This window comes from Myotis brandtii, unplaced genomic scaffold (genome assembly GCF_000412655.1).
Source record: "Myotis brandtii unplaced genomic scaffold, ASM41265v1 scaffold154, whole genome shotgun sequence".
Classification (NCBI taxonomy): Eukaryota; Metazoa; Chordata; class Mammalia; order Chiroptera; family Vespertilionidae; genus Myotis; species Myotis brandtii.
Genome location: NW_005355584.1, coordinates 142,920 through 163,093, shown reverse-complemented (window position 1 = coordinate 163,093; position 20,174 = coordinate 142,920). Strand labels below are relative to the sequence as shown.

The 20,174-nt window shown below is 44.0% G+C and overlaps 1 protein-coding gene across 4 annotated transcripts; it reads right to left on the bottom strand.

The window, feature by feature from the left end:
- Positions 1-3,648: 3,648 nt before the first annotated feature.
- Positions 3,649-19,713, bottom strand: LOC102259770 (serpin B8). Of its 4 annotated transcripts, none has more exons than XM_005861548.2 (7): positions 19,204-19,713; positions 13,164-13,403; positions 11,889-12,026; positions 9,450-9,567; positions 7,675-7,817; positions 5,749-5,901; positions 3,649-4,177 (listed from the first exon to the last, which is right to left on the bottom strand). In XM_005861548.2, the coding sequence occupies exons 2-7, from the start codon at positions 13,329-13,331 to the stop codon at positions 3,773-3,775; spliced, it is 1,125 nt and encodes a 374-aa protein (XP_005861610.1). In that variant the 5' UTR covers positions 13,332-13,403; positions 19,204-19,713; the 3' UTR covers positions 3,649-3,772. The 4 variants fall into 4 exon arrangements, with proteins under 4 accessions (XP_005861610.1, XP_005861611.1, XP_014391363.1 ...); XM_005861549.2 differs by lacking the exon at positions 19,204-19,713 and adding an exon at positions 17,451-17,545; XM_014535877.1 differs by lacking the exon at positions 19,204-19,713 and having other exon boundaries at positions 9,401-9,567; positions 13,164-13,341.
- Between the last annotated feature and the right edge of the window lie 461 nt (positions 19,714-20,174).

The following is a 20,174-nucleotide window of genomic DNA, read 5'->3' as shown; positions in this document are numbered from 1 at the left end:
AAGCCTCATGCTCGCTTCCAGCTGCCTGGCTGCCAGCCGCCATCTTGGCTGACAGTTAATTTGCATAAGGATATGCTGATTAGCCAATGGGAAGGGTAGCGGTCGTACGCCAATTACCATGTTTCTCTTTTATTAATGTAGATAGCTTGACTACTGCTGTCCTTTTAAATTTGCCTGATACATCTTTACCTCTCAGTTCACGTACATATTTTGTGTCACTTTGTTTGAGAAATGCTAATTGAAATCACATTTGGCAAAATACTGTTTTTCATCTCTAATCTAAAAGTTTTTCTTTGTCTTTTAACAGGAAAGTTACATTTAGTTTTATTATTAAATTTGCAATATTTTATTTTTTCTATCTTAGCTGATTGTAGTTCTCAAAACATCATATCATACCATGATTTATCCATTCTTTTATTAAATTTCTTTTCATTGTTAAATGCATCATACATATAATGCAATGAATTTACATATATACTATACTTAAAAGTTAATAGGAGATTGAATAATTATCTAATATTCACTACCCAGTTTAAGAAACAGAGAATCATGAATAATTTTAAAGCTCCCTGCTGACCTAGCTAATCACATTCTTTCCTGGATTTAATATTATTCTATGTTTTGTATGAATTTCTTTGTTCTTTCCTCTGTAGCTTATATATATAGCACAATATTCAGTTTGCCTATTGTTTAACATTATGTGAATGCAACTGATACTTGTTATTTTTGGTTGGCATTGTGTTTTATAGTGGTAGCTATGGTTAATTTATTTTGCTTAATATATGGTATTCTGCACAAATTTGTACAAACTCCAGAAAACGCCAGTAACATTATGTACTGTATGAAATGTGCAGACTATGTGAATGGTGCCCCAGAGCTGAGCAAGGCAATGACCCTGATTCTTTCCTCTGCATGAGTGCAACATGATTTATTCATTTTAATAATTCAGTGTTTTTTCTATATTTCTACATTTTTTTCTTGCTATGATGAACAATGTTGCTATGAGCATTATTTTGCTTGCTTTTTGAACATAGAGTTTTTCTAGGGTTTCTAGCCAGGAGTGGAATATCTGGTCATAGTATATACAAATGCTTAACATTACTAAGTCATGCCAGAATCCTTTTCTAAGTGGTTTTACCAATTTCTGCTCCCTCCAGCATTATATGAGAATTGCTCTTGATCTTTGTCAAGATTTTGTATTTGCAGGCTTTTCTTTTTAAATCTAGAGACTATAAAATATAATTTATATTTTTAAAGAGTAATTCAAATTTATTAATGGTCTATGAGTATATGGTAAAATACACTTTTTTTTTTACTTTGACATATTAGCACAAACATCATTAAAAAGATGATTTCATTTCCTGCAAAGATGCCACAAAGCAGGAGTTTGACTCTCTTCCCAAAACTCAGCTTTAGAGAAATTAAAGGCAGGAGAGAAACAAGAGAACTAATCAATAAAACAAATAGTAACAACAAGATAAGACTCACCAAGCAACAAGACAGCCAAGCCATCCAGGGGAAGCAGAATGGTGCTTGGACTCTGGTGCTCAAGCAGTGCACAGCTGCCATTTGGAAAGGGAGACACCTGCTGCCTACAGAAAAGATAGGCTGGGCCAGATGTCTTAAGTTCCTGCCTTGCTGGCCTTGTTCCTTCAGAACAAAACTCTATATCTCTATATCGATAGCCTATATCATCTGTATTAGCATCCTTGAGGTTATATTGGTACATTTTAAAAGCCTAGCAGGGGTGAGGAGTTGAAGTTAACAGGTGAGAATTTGGTTCCCTTTGAGTATTACTGCTTCAACCCTGACCATGAGGTTTTCCTGATGGACTGACAGAAAGTGTGTCATCAAACTGGGTAGGACTGTCACTAAAAAAAAGACAAAATTAAAAAAAAAAAGGTCTGACTTTTAAGCCTTACTCAACCCATATCAGCAGAACATATCTGATAACCCAAGGTCAACTTGAACCCACAGGCCAAAAACTGGATACTTGAGGATGAAAAACACTATAAAATAAATTGACTGAGGTGAGCAAAATGGGGGTTGGGGGCTGGGAAGGGGGAATGTGGGATATCTGTAATAGTGTCAACAATAAAAAAAAGAAATTGACCAACCTAAACATTTGAAGCAGAACTGTTGCAACAGACATTTTTTTTTATTTTTATTGATTTTGAGAGAGAGGAAAGGAAAGGAAGAGAAAGATAGAAACATTGATGAGAGAGAAACATCAATCGGTTGCCTCCTGTGGGACCCCCTACTAGGGATCGAGCCCACAACCTGACTGGGAATCAAACCAGTGACCTCTCGGTGTATGGATCAATGCTCAACCACTGAGTCATACCAGCCAGGCACAACAGACATTTTAAATAAGAAAATAAAAGAAGATAATAGTGATAAAAAGTAAACAATTTAAAATATCTTATAAGAAAACACAATGATTAAAATAAATAAAAAGAAAATAGATGAGACTCATAATAGTAAGATTTATAAGGAAGCCAAAGACATCTAAGATCAAACTATAAAAATCGACAGCATTTCTCTATTCCAGAGATAAATAACTAAGACATACTACAAAGCCTTCCTAATTAAAAATAAAAATAAAAATAAAAAAGCAGCTTGTTCAAGGACAGACAAATAGATGGAACTACATTAAGGGCACAGAGAGAACAATACGTATTAGAGCAGAAAATACTATAAATATGTTAATGCAAATCAAAAACAGATAGTTGTAAGGATAGAAATTAGCTACAGAAGGGCATGATTAACTTGTGTTGGTTTATAAACTTCTATTTGCATACATAGAACAGGGAAATATATATATCATTGTTAACAGTAGTGATTGCTGGGTAGTGGAACTGTGAGTGACTAATTTTCTTTGTATACTTTTCTATAGTTTCCAAAGTGTTCAAATTAAAAGTGTGTTTTTTTAATCTGAAAAAATGATGTAGGGAGATGTTTTTTAACAAGGGGGGTGTTTGAGCTATGTGTGATTAACTAGAGGGTCATTGCTTCCAAGAAGTGCTTGGTGTGGGTTTTTTCCTGGTTGTGTGTATGTTTCAGAAGCAAGGGAAATGGAGAGGACTGGACATGTTTCAGAGATTTGGCTCCAAACTCATTTCTGAAGCTACCTGCTGAGCCCCTGAACTCATATCAGGTTTATGGCAAAAGGATTTGAAGGAGTGATTTGCATAAGGGACTGTGTGAGATATGGGACATGCAAGGCTGCCTGTGTGATACTGCCCAGGGGACACTCTGTCTCAGTTGTTATGAGACATAGGTGGCTAGTGTTGGTTGTAGCATCCACCCCTGGCCTTGTACGCAGGGGGCCTGGACACTGCCATCTCCAGCTGAGCCTGGCAATGGTGGTGGACACCTCAATGATCTTTGAGATCATTGCAGAATGGAAGGGCATGTGGAGGGCTGATTTGTCAATCCTTGACATGTTCCTAAAGATACCCACAATGGGCACAGACTTTGAGGATTGCTGGCCATCTTATAGCAGGTAGGTGAGGGCAGAGTCTTTGAGGGAAGAGCTCCCCAAACATTTCAGAACAAGCATACCCTTCTCCTTCCCAAACTCCACCCATCTGAAGTCTCAATTATTCTCAGTCGCCGTGGAATATTTGGTAAAGACATTCACAGACATCCTAGGTGCAAACGCTTTATTTTGGCATTCATACTACCACATGCACCAATTTGGTCCTACAGAATCTGAATCAAGGCAAGGATGGCAGAAGGGAAAGGAGCACCTGTAAGCAATGGCACCTCTTTATGGAGAAGAGAACCTGCCACAGAACAAGATGCTGTTGGTTTTGTGGTGCCTGATGAAGAAAAGGAATGGGTGGTCTGCACAAAATCTTGGCTCTATTCTGCAGCACCGGGAATTCCTGACCACGGCAGTGGCCGCAGCCGCCTCTGTGCCTTCCTCATTGACCTCTACAAAGCACTTGTGTGCAACCTTGGACACGGGCACATTCTTCTTAGTTGACATTCCAGAAAAGTCTGCCTTGGCTTCCTCAAAAGCATCAGTCATTCCTAAACTTCGAAGAAAAGACTCCAAGTCATAGCTCTTCTCCAGTTTTAACCGGGGAAGAAAAACTTGAACTTTAATCTCACTCATGTTTTCTGGATCCGTCCAGGCTCTGAACTTCTCATATGTAAGTGCCTTTTCCACCTGAAATAATGAAGAGTCAAATCCTAAAATCTAGATGACAATAGCCTGGTGTGCACCCCCCTTTACTCATCCCCCATAGCATGCAACTAGATGCTTAGTTCTGATCCAAGACAATCTACTGAGATTGTCCTTACACCCAGATTTCCCCTCAAATTCTCATCTTTTCCCTGTTTTGTGGAACCAAGAGTAAAACACCTAAGACAATGGGAGGTTTTTTTTTAAACCATCTATATCAAATTCATTTCAAATTTTTTAAATATATTTAATATCCTATCTAATAAAAAGGGAATATGCTAATTGACCCTCACTCCGTTGCAAAGATGGCAGTGCTCACAGCCACAAGATGGCAGTGCCTAGTCCCCTAAGCCCTGCCGGGCCCGGCCTTGCTACACACCTGCCTCTGGAGTCCCCCAGTCCCCTCATCCCCCCAACCACCCAGGGCCGGCCCAAGGTACAGGCAAGCCTCGGATGGTGGCTGTCCAGCCACCCAGGGCCAGCCAGAGGCGCAGGCAAGCCTCAGATGGTGGCTGCCCAGCTGCCCAGAACCGCCTGAGGCTCAGGTAACCAGGGCCAGCTGAGACTTGCGCTGCCAGCAGTGGCAGCAGCAGAGGTGTGATGGGACCATTGCCTTCCTCTGATCACCAGGTCGACTCCTGCCCCTGAGGGCTCCCGGACTGTGAGAGGGGGCAGGCCGGGTTGAGGGACCCCTCACTCCAGTGCATGAATTTTCATGCACCGGGCCTCTAGTATTTTAATAATCAGGCAGACCCCACCCTCAACATCCTGTGCATTGGTATGCTGGAGCTGGCTTGTATATCTGGCGAAAGTCAATTGTTAAATTCTTGGTAACCTAAACTTAGCCAAGTGGAGTATTTGCATGAAATCAGCAAATATTATAAATGAGGGCTTCTTCCATCACCCAGGGATCCAGACAGCCAGCACACTGTTGGTCCTGTATCATCCATCTTACAAATTTACCTTCCTCCTGAACTCTGTTCCTTTTCTGTCATGGGAAGAGGGCTCTCTGCTCCTGTCTAAGATACACTGCTCACCTGTACTCTTGTACTCAAAATGTGGTCCATGACCAATAATAGCACCTGTATCACCTGGAATCTTGTTAGAAATGCAAAAAATCTCAGGCCATAGCCCCTAGTCAAAAATCTTCATTGTAATAAGGTCCCTAGGAGATTTGTATGCATATGGATGTTTGAGGAACTCTGCCCAGATCAATCCTGTCCTTTTCTAGTACTTTCATTCAAAAGTTATTGGGCCCTCAACTAGCCCCTCTCTTAAGAATAAAGAATAAAGAATTAAGATTAATGAATAATTCTTTTAAATTCTTGGAGCTCTCCTTAGCTTCAACATTTGTCCTTACCCACAATTCCATTCCTAGATATATACTCAACAGAAATGCATATACACCCCCACCAAAGACATGCAATAGTGTTCATCCAGCACTCTTTGTAATAACTCCAAATTGAAAACTCCTCAAATGCTATCTGACGGATGGACTTAAAGAAAGGAGCTAAGACTAGATCCACAGACACTCAGACTCATTGCCAAGGGCTTACCACTGCAAGATCAATGTCTTCATCAGGCAGCAGAATGACCATGCTCAGCTCCTCCCCCACATAGGGCAGCTCCAGGACCTGGCTTTTCACCTCCTCCACACAGCCCATTTTAAATTTATCATGCTTAAACATCATCTGCACTGTCTTTTTTTCCTAATGAAAACATGAAATTAAAATCAGATTTTTTAAAAATGAGCACAGTTCACTAAAAATATGTCTAATTCACAGAACCTCTAGGTACATTTAAGAGAATGATTACTTCTATGCATTTATGCTGATAGATACAAAATCCTCATTATTACATATTAGTATTGAGTATAACATGCTCATGCCCCAGCAGATCAATTATAACCAGATAAGAGAATAAATTGTAAAATATGGACAGACATAAAACTCTCTCATTATTTTTGAAAGAAGTTTAGGTTTTCTTTTTTGAGAAAATGCATAAAGAAGCACTCCCAGAGACCTTATAATTAAAAATTGTTTTTCTAAGTTTAGAGGAGAATTAACTAATATTCAGGTCTTTGGGCTGGAGGATTAGGTTAGAGAAGATATATAGGCCAGAGGAAGTTAGACTTTTATTCTGAAAAGTTGCTCAATTATACAATTGATTATACAGCTTTGATTTTCTTGAAGGGAGAACCTTAACAAGATGTGTAGGGTTCACCATTTTTAAAGCTTGCATCAAATATACTCTAGACTTTTAAATCTTTGTGCAATGTGCTATTGTCAAGTTGATGGAGGTGAAATTCCAAGCTAACAGCTATTGACACCAGCCATTATCATACACAAAAGGAATGGAGAGATATATTTTGAATGTTCAACTTATAAGTCTGGATACCTAATGTACAACATGATGAATATATATATATATATATATATATAGAGAGAGAGAGAGAGAGAGAGAGAGAGAGGTGATATGCAAATTAGGCCGGGACTCCATAACGGGTCACGACCAGACAGGAGGAGGTTGAGCACGCAGGTGAGACCCGGAGCAGAGACGAAGACAGAGGCAGGGGGGCTTGCCTGAGCCGGCGCAGTGGCTCAGGTGGCCCCAGAGCAGACATAGGCAAGGGGGCCGGGGGACACTGCGAGTCAGAGGGGGACGCTGCAAGTGAGGTGTGGGTCCTGGCCCCCTGCAATGCCTGTCCAGCCTCCCACAGCGTCGGTCCAGCCTAACTCCCATGGCGGCCAGCGCTGCAGGAGTCAGGCGTGGGTCCCGACCCCCCGTGGGGTGCTTCCTCGCACAGGGGGAGGCGGGGCGCCTCCTTGTGTGATTTCAATCACATACTGGGCCTCTAGTAGTTAATAAAACTGTACTGAATACTGGATAATTGCTAACAGAGTAGATTTCAGGGCTCTCATTATACACACAAGAAGGTAAGTATGTGGAGAGATATGTTAGTTAGCTTTTCAGTATGCATATTAAATCATAATCTTGTACACTTTGAATATATACAATTTTTATTTTTAAAAGATTCCCCCAAAATTAAAAATAAATATTCAGCCTTAACATCTGTTAACAACTTTTTCCCTGTGCGCAGAATTGCATAGCCATGGATTCTAAGGCAATCAATAGGCACAGTTTACCATGACACTAAAGAGGTGTCTAAGTAAATATAGGCAGTGATAGTACAATACAAGCATAACTCCAAGGCTTAGAAGAAATTTTCTTTCCATCACAATAATGTGACCAGGGATAGGTCATTTTGAACAAGGATTGAAAAAGGGAAACTATCAATAGAAAAATTATTTTCATTTTTCTCCTTTTTTTTCCAATAACATATAGGAGACATGAAATACATTCAGAAATGGATCAACAATCAAAATAGTGTGAAATGAATGATTGATATTTTTCCCATTCACAACTATTCCCAATGTGCTACTTTAAGAAAATAGCAGTGTATCTGAAGTCGCTGTCCCTACCTGGTTGACTTTGAAAGGCATCCCCCTTGTGTGCTTTCTGTCGAACTGCTCCTTCCACCTGCCTTTGAAGTAGATCGCATTCACCAGAACCAGTTTGGTCAGTGGATCAACGGTGCCAACACCCAAAATCTCCGAAATCTTACCTATAAAGAGCAGGAGAGAAATGTATTGCTATTTGGGGGAGAATAAATATTCTTTTACAAAAATCCCCTTGACATAGAACACTGAGGCTTGGTTGACAGCCAGGCTGGAATCCTGTCTTTTCGGTTGCTTGATGACTCGGGGCGATGATGCTTTGGGCTGGGCACCCACACTGAGTACTGTCTGTCCTTAAGCAGCAATCCTGAAAAGGGCAGGTCAACTATCATTTTGCCCTCAATTGACAGATGTAGAAATTCAGGTTCAGAGCATTTGCCTAACTTTTTTGCTAAGGTCACTAGATGGCAAGTGACTGGGCTGAAAAAATAATTCAAGAGATTTGACTTTAACTATAAGCCACTCAACCTTGGCACCATAATTTCTCAACCATGCCACTGTTGACATTTTAGGCCAGATAATTATTTGCTGAGGGGAGGAGAGCCTTCCAAAGAATGGGAAATGCAGCCAGATCATGGGAGAAAGCAGGCTTCCTGAACAGGGTGAATAGAGCAAAGGAATTAGGGGGATGCAATGAAGAAGCCCAACTTGTTGTTCAATGAAAGTAGGGACAAGGTGATCCCCAAAGTCCCCCCAGCTCTAATATTCTGGAAAAAAAACATGGGTGGCCAGCCTGATGGAAGGAAAGGTGTGAACAGCTGTGGAGGGGACTCAATAGGTGAAGGAAGGTGAGGTACAAAGCTTCTGGCTTTGCTAGTGACTTACAACTGCTCCAACTACTGGGGAATGAGAGACCACCGCACGTAACACCTAAGAAAACATGAAAGGCTCTTCCCTTCCAACAGTCATTATTTTATGGGCTCTCAGCATAATCGTGACCGTTGCTGCTGCCTGAGACGGCAGGGATGCCACAAAGATTGAATGGATGGAATGATGAGTGCTGGGTGGGCACGCTGAGAAATGAGTGACTGAAGTCCCCATGTTCTGGAAGTCTCTACATGTTAGCTATTTAGAGTGCTTAAAAGCATGTCCCTTTTCTCTGCACTCTAATCAGGAACTGGTGAAACTATATCTGCTGAGACGGAACGTGGTTTGGACAGGGGACTTGGCAGGCTCTGCATAGGCTGTAGTTCCTGAATCTGGAGCAAACTCAGAAAACGTCACCCTCTAAAAGCAAACTTAGCCACAGCCTCGAGACAAAGAAGGAGCAGGCCAAGGATGAAACCAGAGCTGTTCCATTACCACAGGGAGATAATGTGAAAGGTGGCCCTATCTGAGCTGCCACCTAAATCGGATGTCATCCTGTCCTCAGAGTGGGGCAAGGCTCCTCCCAGATAGTAGAAAAACAGGGCCCCATGAGGATGCATTTTTCTGGTATTTTCTAGTAGAGTCCAGCGGGAAAGGCATCTGAGACCCTTACACCTGGTTTAAGTTTTTATTTGAAATCACCGCTTTGGGATCTGATAAGCCCAAGAAAAATCACAGAACTGCATGGCTGGCCTGAAATCACAGCGAGCGCACACACGCACACACGCACACACACACACACACACACACACACGTGTGCGCCCGCGCTGCTTACAGGGTGCCAGTGGCAATACTGTGGAGGTCACAGCCCAGGCCCTCTCACCTCCTGTTCCTTCGCAGCTTCCCAAGTGCACGGAAATGAAATCTCTCACCTTCAGTCTTTTCTGCCACCCAGTCGTTGATGTGCTTTCTGCATTCCTCGGTGTCTTTAGCAAAGGACAGCTCCTCCAGCTCGGCCTGATAGAACTTCTGGCAGGATTCCTTAAAGGCCTGCAAGCACAAGATACCGAGTCCAGTCCCATGCAGCAAAGGTCCCCACGGTGGGAACACATCTGTTTTTTCTGAACATGTTTCTAGCCTAACTGCTTGCACAGCTCATCCTGCATGTTAACACTCATTCATGCAATTAACAAAAATGCACAAACCACCCACTGGGTGCTGGACACCAGGGTGAAGACATGGCATGAGACCAGAGATGGCTCCCAGTCTGTGAGAGAGATGACGTACACACAGATAGTTATAAGATGTCTTGAGAACATGAAGGGTGGCAGGCATGCACCAAAGAGCCCATCATGAATGCCCATCAAGCACTTAAGCTGCATATTGATTTGTTTGATTTTTCTGTCTCCCTCCCCCCCCCCAAGCACTCTAACTTTCTTTATTCACTTTTGCATCACTGGCACCAGCCCCAGGGTCTGAAACATATCTGTGGAGTGATTGGGAGGCTCCATGGCAGAACTAGATTATCAAGAAATCTTACAGGTCTCCCAGGAGTGGAATGTGACTGTCCTAGATGTGTGTGTATATGTGTGTGTGCCGTAGACCAATTCCAGCATGTCATAATTTTAAGTTTCATCAAAAGGTTGATGAGACTTGGGGACTCAACAGGGTTGAGGCACACATGTAGTCACCTGTTGGGAATGGCTAAAGGCATTTCCCCAAACCTGAATAGTAAACTGATTGTGGCTGCCAGACAGTTAAAAGGCATCTTAATCTACATGTTATTGCCTCCTACTGGCCAAACACCTGAACAGCCGTAGGCTATTCCCCAAACTGACAATGCTTCTGTACCCTTTGAAACCTTACCCTTTGAAGTGTATTATTTCTACCTTGCCTTAGGACAAATTGTGTGAATAAAAGCAAGGGTCCTAAACAAGGAGGGACTCTTCAGTTCCTTTAGCTAAAGGTCCTCTGACCCCCAATGCCTTTCAAAATTATATCTCATCTCCGGACTTGGACTCTTTATTAGTCTCTGGATTCCTATGCCATCTACACACAGCCTTTTCCAGATCCCTGAACCCTTCTTGATGCTGGGACAAGAACCCTGGTGTGTGTGTGTGTGTGTGTGTGTGTGTGTGTGTGTGTGTGTATGGTGTGTGTGTGTGTAAGGGATTAGGGGGAAAAAACACAAGGGCAGGGGCTGAACCTTGAAATGTAAGGTGGGATCAAATCAGGGAGGCCCTGTACCCAATATATTAAAACCCAACGATAACTCACCTCACAAAAACTTGGTCTCAGATATAATGTGCCTGGAGGGTGCCTATCCTCCGCCCATCTCCTGTTCTCAAATAGTTTAGCTTCTACAGAAGAAAGAAGATGTAGAGAGAAGAGCCCAGCAACTGAGAAAGGTGGCAGGTGGTTCCCTGTGTCCCCAATATTCCCCAATTACAATATTCAAAGATTAGGCTGATGTTCAAAGTGAACATTGTTTAACCAGTAGATTCCTGGAATCATGCTTATCCTAGAAGACCTAGCCAGCTGAAAGATCCAGAATCATCTCCAGTGATTTTTATGCCCAGTGCAGGCAACCTCCACAGGGTAATGCCCACCAGCAGGGATGTATGTGAGTCCTACAGAAGAATCCTGGGAACTGCCAGCCAATAAGATGGCCAGGCTCATCCTGACCATTTCCTTTATCTCAAGATAGCATCTCTCTGCATATTACATAGCAGCATTTTTGGACCTCACATACTAATCATGGCAGGCTTTTTTTCACTGGACAAGGGAACTCTGGAATTATACACTGAAATCAATAAGAACTACTCAGATCAAGAGGAAAAGAGTCTGGATGTCAGAGGATGGACATATTGAGATTAAAGTTGAGGAGGAATATATCAGAAACAATTTAAAAAGGGCATAATTCAGAAGCCATCATAAAATTCAAAATTATCATTACAGAGGTAAAATTCTAAGCAAATGTTTAACACAGTAGAGTTATACTTTATCTCAGTTCCTCTGAAGTTTCTATTTTATTTTCAATTTATTGTTAATTAATGTGTGAGTACTACTGCACTGGCCCATGTGGCTCAGTTGGTTGGAGCCTTGTCCAGTACAACTAAAGGTCACAGGTTCGATTCCTGGTCAGGGCACATACCCAGGTTTCAAGTACAATCACCAATCAGGGCTTGTGTGGAGGCTATCTATTGATGTTTCACTCTCACATCAATGTTTCTCTCTCTCTGCCTCCCTCCCTCTCCCTTCCTTTCTCTCTAAAAGCAATAAAAGCATGCCCTCAGGTGAGGATTAAAAATAATAATAAATAAATAAATAAATAAATAAATAAATAAATAAAATATGTGAGTACTACGTACCGGAAGGAAATCACACGTCTTTTCTCCAAAGAGTCTGTTGGCAGTTCTGAGCAAGTACTGGGTGTCAGATCTGTTAATGTCCGAGAGAAGTGCCTGGAAACCTTGGTGGACATCACCAGCCTTGTTCAGACAAAGTGCCTGGTAAGAGAAAACACAGACTTTTAACATTGCCATTTTGCTCCTCCAAACAAATCTCCATGCTGAAAATCACAGCGGATCCTATCTCGAAATGAGTTTGCTTTCACCAGTCAGCACAGGCTTTCTCAACCTCAGACTACTGACATTTTGGAGCAGTTTCTTTGTTGTTGGGGCTGTCCTGTACATCCAGGATATGTTGCAGCATTTCTGGCCTCCACCCACTAGATTGTTTTGCAGGAAGGCAGGATGTGAAAACTCAAGAGGGAGAGAGAACACAACAAATAGGTGGCTGGCATGGATCTAGCCTGACCTGGGAAAATTTCAAGAATGAGCAGAAATAAACATGAAAATGTCTCACCAGCAATTTTACAGAGGTTCTTTAGCCCAACCAACACCCCAGCCCAAAGCCTCAGTCCTCCCGTGAACTGGATGAAACCACCACGGAGAGAGATTCAGACAGTGGACACACTTCTGTACACCCTGACGTGAGTGGCAAAGTGACGAGCATAAGCAATTTTCTGGGTCGCTTTCACAAGACGATCAAAGATACTAAGACACAAAGAGGTTAAGGACTCCTTTCCTAAGGTATCATCCTCTACTTCAGTGTCGCTGAGGTCACACAGAACCCCCATCAGATCAGTCCGATCATATATTCCTTCTAAGTGACTCTGGATAATAAAAGTCCACATCTGTGTGCATTCTTCCTCCACTTGTGCACAATCATACATTAGAAATAACTTGTTTGACAGAAAGTGCATTTACATAGCTATGTTTCCATTTGAAATGTGTTAGCAAAAGTTAAAATATAATAAAGCTTAAATTTTTGGCCTTCTTATGGGACAAAATTATAATTTACCTTACTTCTCAAAGATACAATTTTGCTGTAGCATATTGATGCTTTATCCACAGAAAATAATCTGGGACTTGATTTCTCCCATAAACACTAAGAGGAGATTCCCTGTCCTATATAATTTACCTGCTCTACCTATGTCTGCCCTTTGTCCATCAGCAAGTGTCCCCCTTCCCACCTACCAGCCACACTGGCTTTCATCAGCTGGGATAGATATGAAAAAACCAGCCCTGTGGAAGCAGAGAAAAAACCATGCATTGTTCTTCCTTTGTGGCAGGCACACCTACCTGGGACATCTGGGCCGCAGTGTCTCCTTTGGCCCCCATGAAGACCATGGCCAGGGCAGAGGAGATGCTCAGGGGAGATAAGAACACATTCTGTGAGTTGTCTTCTTCACCCAACATTTTTAATAAGTTGATGGCAAAAGTGCCATTTGCTTCCCCAAAGTCATCCATCAGGGAAGGTCTGTTGATACCAAGGGAAGGTCTGTTGATGGATGATACCAAAATGGATCTTGCCCAATGAATCTGAAAAGAAATTAATTTCAATATTAAAACTAATTAACACCTTTGGCTACTAGTGCCACAATTCAACTGTGTCATAAAAACACAACACAGAAGCACATCAGCCAAACCCTCTGACACCAGGTGTGGTCGGCAGAATAACCATACCCCCAAAGACATCCACGTTGAATTTCCCAATCTGTGACTACATTATCTTATGTGGCATGAGGAACTTTGCCGATGCCAGTGAATTAGGAATAATAAGATGGGGAGAGTCTACTGGGTGATCCACGTGGGCTCACTATAATCACAAGGTCCTTACAAGAGGAAGGCCGAAGGATCAAAGTCAGAGATGTGCCCTGACCGGTTTGGCTCAGTGGATAGAGCGTCGGCCTGCGGACTCAGGGGTCCCAGGTTCGATTCCGGTCAAGGGCATGTGCCTTGGTTGCGGGCACATCCCCAGTGGGGGGTGTGCAGGAGGCAGCTGATCGATGTTTCTCTCTCATCGATGTTAACTCTCTATCCTTCTCCCTTCCTCTCTGTAAAAAATCAATAAAATATATATTAAAAAAAAAAAAGTCAGAGATGTGATGATGGATGCAAAGATCAGAATGATGAGAACCCAGGAACCAAAGAATGCAGGCAGCCTTTAAGGGCTGCAAAAGGCAAGGAAACTGATTCTTTCCTTGGGCCTCCAGAAAAAGAAAATAAAACAGTAACTCAGAGGACCTATTTTGGACTTCTGACCTCCAGAACTGTCTGATAATAAATTTTTGTTGCTTTCAAGCACCAAACTTGTGGTAAGGTTTTACAGCATCGATAGGTAACTAATACACTGGTTTACTCACCAAGTAAATCCCAGAGCTCATAACTGATCCCGTCCTTAGCAACAGGACCTCTGCTGAGGCTCGGACACTCTCCAAGACCTGCTGACTCCTAATCTCATTTTTACACTAAAGCTGTTAGAGCAGTGGTTCTCAACCTCCTGGCCCTTTAAATACAGTTCCTCATGTTGTGACCCAACCATAAAATTATTTTCGTTGCTACTTCATAACTATAATGTTGCTACTGTTATGAATCGTAATGTAAATATCTGATATGCAGGATGGTCTTAGGCGACCCCTGTGAAAGGGGTCGTTTGACCGCCAAAGCGGTCGCGACCCACAGGTTGAGAACCGCTGTGTTAGAGGATTGGAACTTTAAACAAAATGGACCTTGCCCAATGAATCTAAAAAGGAATTAATTTCAATATAAAACAAAATAATACCTTTGGGTACCAGTGCCACAATTGAACTGTGTCATAAAAACACAACAATGTGATTTCCAGTCAATTAAATGAGTTGGCATTAAACTAGTTTTCCCTTTACAGGTGAACAGACAAGGTCAGGACTCATATTAAGGTCTCATAGTAAGAGTGGCCGAGTTGGCCGCAAAAGCAAGCCTTCTGGTACCAAGTGTGTCATCTTCCTCTTCCTGGGGGCTTTGAACACCTGCCAACTCCCTGCTCCACTCCCCTTCCTCATACACACATCCCAAAGTGAATTTGTTCAAAGAGCATTTAAGTAGAACTTTCCTTATTTGGGTTTGGGCAAGGAAAAGAACAATAAATGTCATAATTCCCACCTGCGAGCTCCCTCCCTAGGGGAGACACACAGACATAAATGCATGGTTACAAGCCAGCCAGGGGCCCTGTAACAGGAGGATTTACAAAGAGCCATGGAAGACCACAGAACAGCAGAATGAATTTACTTTAGCAGCCCCTGTGGTGAAGATGAGTGGTGAGCTGGCCCTACAAGGTGGGGCAAAAGTTTCTGAAAGCTGGTGAAAGGGGGAGGTGAATTTTAAGGCTGTGGCTGTGGGATTGGCAGGTGCAAAGAATGTAGCAGCGGGACATGTTTGTGTGTGGCCAGGGAGTGGGTCTGTGTGGTGTCCTCACAGGGACAGGGTGTGGTGAGTCAGGATGGGCCCCTTGTGCCAGGTTTAAAAGTCTGAACTTGAGCTATTGGCTGGAAAGCCATGCATGGTTTTTAAACAAATGCTTTACAGGAATATATTGAAATTTTAGAGAAATACTGTGGCTCACCCTATAGCATGAAAAAAAGGCTGGGGACCCAGCTGGTGGACCACTGCCATTGAACAGTACAGCTGAATACAGAGGAAGCTCACGCACTAGAGAGTGGGAGATGGAACCGCCCTGCTGGGGGACTGATCACATCAGGGCAGGGAGCGGTGGGAGTCAAGGATTACACTGAAGCTTCTTAAAAGACAACAGACCCAAAGTGGAGTCACTTATGTGAAGCCCCACATCACCAAACCAAGACTTAATTACAGTTTCAGCTCTCCCAGAAATGGAATCTTAAAGCAGTCAATCAGGGTACCTGATCAGCACTAGTTAGGTCATCTGCCTGGTGGACCCCTGCTGTCCCTAAAGGAAAGTAACTGCAATAACCCACCGGCCTTTTGCCCAATCCTTGTCCTGGTCCCTTCTGCCTACAAAAGCCTTTCATTGTCTACAGCTCCTTGGAGCTCTTTTCTGTCTGCTAGATTGGATGCGGCCAGACTCAAACTGATCTTTTGCTCAAATAAACTCTTAGAATTTTTAATGTGCCTCGGCTTATCTTCTAATAGACTGCTAACTAATTATGCTGAGGAGTGGCCAGGGGCCACAGGAAGTTCATATGAGGAGCCAGCACGGAATGGGGAAGGTGTACATTCCAGGTGACATGTGCGGAACACACCACACCAACAGAACAGAACTAAGACAGCCAGGGCGTTTGCAGGTGACATAAGGTGAGCAAGGATCCTAGAAGGAGAGCTTGGGAACCACAGTAACCTGATTCCAGGAGAGTCTAGGCAAATGGGATGATATCACTCAAAAGGTACAGTGGAGGCAGAAGACAAGAAAGTCACCTAGTTCTGGAGAATGTCCAATGTTTGCAGGTAGTAAGAGGAAGAGGGTAGGGACTGCCACCCAGCAATCGGGAACATTCTGGAGAGCTGATTCTGGGAGAGCTGCGAGTCAGTCTCTCTCTCTCTCTCTCTCTCTCTCTCTCTCTCTGTGTGTGTGTGTGTGTGTGTGTGTGTGTGTGTGTGTGTGTGTGTGTGTGTCGTCTGGGGGGAGGAGGGAACAGGGAAGCTGGGAGGCAGGCAGGAGGAGGGGGCAGGCAGGTAGTGAACTTGGAGGGAGTTTGGCCCAGAAGCAGCCTCAGCAAGGAGAGGGAGCAGGGGCTGGAGCTACAAGGCTGAGTGACTGAGAAGTGAGGACTCCATTCCATTAAGTACTGCGGCTGCTGCGGAGAAGACAACAGGTGAGGGCGCACCTTTTCAGGTTGAGAGAGAGAAGCCCATGAAGAACAGATGAAAGAAAGGAAAAATGGACAAAGAATTGAAAAAAAAAAGAAAAAGAAAGGAAAGAAGGAGGGACGAAGGAAGGAAACGGGGGGGGGGGGGGAGGGAAGGAGAGAGAGAGAGAGAGAGAGAGAGAGAAGCTGGATCGCAGAGGGACAGTCAGGGGACAGGCATCTGCGCGGGAGGTGGCTCGCCCAGCACCCCGGAACTTGCCCCAGGAGGCACAGAAATTCCAGGCCAGGGCGCAATTAGCACTCCCCTTTTCCGGCTGCACCCTGCGGCTCCTCCCACTCACCTCCCAAAGTTTCCGCCCACCCTTCTGGGTCACTGGCTACTCGTTCACGGCTGGCAGAGGGCAACGCAGTGGTGTTAGCAGGCCGCAGTGTCCCTCCCAGCCGGGACCACCCCCTAACCCAGTCGCCGCTCGGCAGCGCTCGGGTCCCACGCCCCCCGCCCAGGCGGACACGCACCGCACGGTAGCGCACCAGACTGCGTGGCGGAGCCAAGGGCGCGGCGGGGACCACGGAGACCCCGGTCCAGTAGCAATCCTGCCGGGTCACCCCTCGCCACTTTTCCCCTAGTCATTTCCGCCCCTTCCCCCTCTAGCGCCTGCCATCTGCCTTCCTTCCTCCCTCCCTTCCTCCTTCCCGCCCTGCGCCCGAGCTCCTGGCCAGAGGGGTCCGCGTGGGAACCTGGGACCCGAGCGCCTCCCAGTCCCGGTACCTGGGAAGTTCCTGCTGTGGCTGCTGCTCCTGCTTCTGCAGCTACTAGTCCAACTTGGAAGATGCTTCCCGTTCGCTCTGATTTGCTTCCGGCGATGACTCAAAGCAGCCGGATTGCACGGGCCTGAACCATCTGACCCACATCCCCAGGCTGGGGCCCGGGAGGAGCCTGAGCATCGCGCTCACCCTCCGCCCAGGCCCGCGTGCAGATGGCTTGGCGGGGGAGCCTCGTGTCCCGTCCTACACCCAGTGGGAGATTGGTTCCTTTTCCCGTGTTAGCATACGCAGAATTCCTGCTCAGTGTGTGCATGCAAGAAAAGTTCGGACATTGAGACTTGCTTTTGAAAATTAACCAAAAGCAAAACCAGAGGTGAAAAATGGTTCCTAAAGCCATTTGTTTCCAAACTGCATAGGGTACACCATCAAAACAATTGTTGAGCATATATCCCCAGTACCTATATGAACTTATGTGTACTAATATGTTAACTATTAATATATGATGAACACTATAAAACACATAAACAGAAATTAAAACGAATAAGAAATAAAAATTTTATTAGAAATACTCATTCTTTTCTGCTTACAAAAATTTAAAAATTTAATGAGACCAGTGTAATTAAATGTGTGTTTGTTTTCATTTTAGTTTAAAGCTTTGACATGGAGTTAATTTGAAGACCTGGTTTTAAGTTCAGTTTATTTCTAAACTTGCATCATTGATGGCTGTCAGGAAGAAAGGCTGCTGGGGAAATGGGTTGATTTAAATGGAATAAAAATATCTTTGGTTTTACTTACTAAATCTTGACACTTGATTTTTTTCAATCCATATACTAATTGTGCAAATATTTCTAGTTGAAATCTCACTAGTAAAAATCCATTCATCCTCTTGAAAGTCAGTTCTTTCTGCAAGCCAATTTTTTCTAAATGTTGTATGTTTAACGTTTTTACGGTTTGAAGCCCACCAAATGTTTTCTGTTTGGAAGATTTTTATGAAGTTTTGAAATTGTATTTCCACGTTTAAATGCAAATATATGAGAGTTTTAATTTTTTTTTAGTAATAAAATCATCTAATGATGGAAAAAATACACAAATAGATGTTCTCAAAAGGATCACTCCACATTCTTAAAAAAAAAAAAAGTTGATTTCTCATTCACAGACAATGAGCACCTTTACCTACAGGCAACCTAATACCCCAAGGCTGAGATTCAGACTTCTTTGAAGGTATGGCTGACACAGAAATGTGCCTTCTGCCAGTGGCAAAGAAATTTGCCGGAGGTCAGAACTAGTTCACAGAAGGCCCAGCCGGGACCACCCCCTAACCCAGTCGCCGCTCGGCAGCGCTCGGGTCCCACGCCCCCCGCCCAGGCGGACACGCACCGCACGGTAGCGCACCAGACTGCGTGGAGCAGCCAAGGGCGCGGCGGGGACCACGGAGACCCCGGTCCAGTAGCAATCCTGCCGGGTCACCCCTCGCCACTTTTCCCCTAATTTCCGCCCCACGCACCGCACGGTAGCGCACCAGACTGCGTGGCGGAGCCAAGGGCGCGGCGGGGACCACGGAGACCCCGGTCCAGTAGCAATCCTGCCGGGTCACCCCTCGCCACTTTTCCCCTAGTCATTTCCGCCCCTTCCCCCTCTAGCGCCTGCCATCTGCCTTCCTTCCTCCCTCCCTTCCTCCTTCCCGCCCTGCGCCCGAGCTCCTGGCCAGAGGGGTCCGCGTGGGAACCTGGGACCCGAGCGCCTCCCAGTCCCGGTACCTGGGAAGTTCCTGCTGTGGCTGCTGCTCCTGCTTCTGCAGCTACTAGTCCAACTTGGAAGATGCTTCCCGTTCGCTCTGATTTGCTTCCGGCGATGACTCAAAGCAGCCGGATTGCACGGGCCTGAACCATCTGACCCACATCCCCAGGCTGGGGCCCGGGAGGAGCCTGAGCATCGCGCTCACCCTCCGCCCAGGCCCGCGTGCAGATGGCTTGGCGGGGGAGCCTCGTGTCCCGTCCTACACCCAGTGGGAGATTGGTTCCTTTTCCCGTGTTAGCATACGCAGAATTCCTGCTCAGTGTGTGCATGCAAGAAAAGTTCGGACATTGAGACTTGCTTTTGAAAATTAACCAAAAGCAAAACCAGAGGTGAAAAATGGTTCCTAAAGCCATTTGTTTCCAAACTGCATAGGGTACACCATCAAAACAATTGTTGAGCATATATCCCCAGTACCTATATGAACTTATGTGTACTAATATGTTAACTATTAATATATGATGAACACTATAAAACACATAAACAGAAATTAAAACGAATAAGAAATAAAAATTTTATTAGAAATACTCATTCTTTTCTGCTTACAAAAATTTAAAAATTTAATGAGACCAGTGTAATTAAATGTGTGTTTGTTTTCATTTTAGTTTAAAGCTTTGACATGGAGTTAATTTGAAGACCTGGTTTTAAGTTCAGTTTATTTCTAAACTTGCATCATTGATGGCTGTCAGGAAGAAAGGCTGCTGGGGAAATGGGTTGATTTAAATGGAATAAAAATATCTTTGGTTTTACTTACTAAATCTTGACACTTGATTTTTTTCAATCCATATACTAATTGTGCAAATATTTCTAGTTGAAATCTCACTAGTAAAAATCCATTCATCCTCTTGAAAGTCAGTTCTTTCTGCAAGCCAATTTTTTCTAAATGTTGTATGTTTAACGTTTTTACGGTTTGAAGCCCACCAAATGTTTTCTG

Bases quoted from the DNA above. Each gene is read 5' to 3' on its own strand.
- LOC102259770 (XM_005861548.2), bottom strand. From the start codon at position 13,331: ATGGATGACTTTGGGGAAGCAAATGGCACTTTTGCCATCAACTTATTA. The intron at 9,568-11,888 runs GTACGTAGTACT...TTGTGCTTGCAG, and splicing joins AGACGTGTGATTTCCTTCCG to GCCTTTAAGGAATCCTGCCA. The intron at 4,178-5,748 runs GTAAGCCCTTGG...TCATTATTTCAG, and splicing joins AAGACATTGATCTTGCAGTG to GTGGAAAAGGCACTTACATA.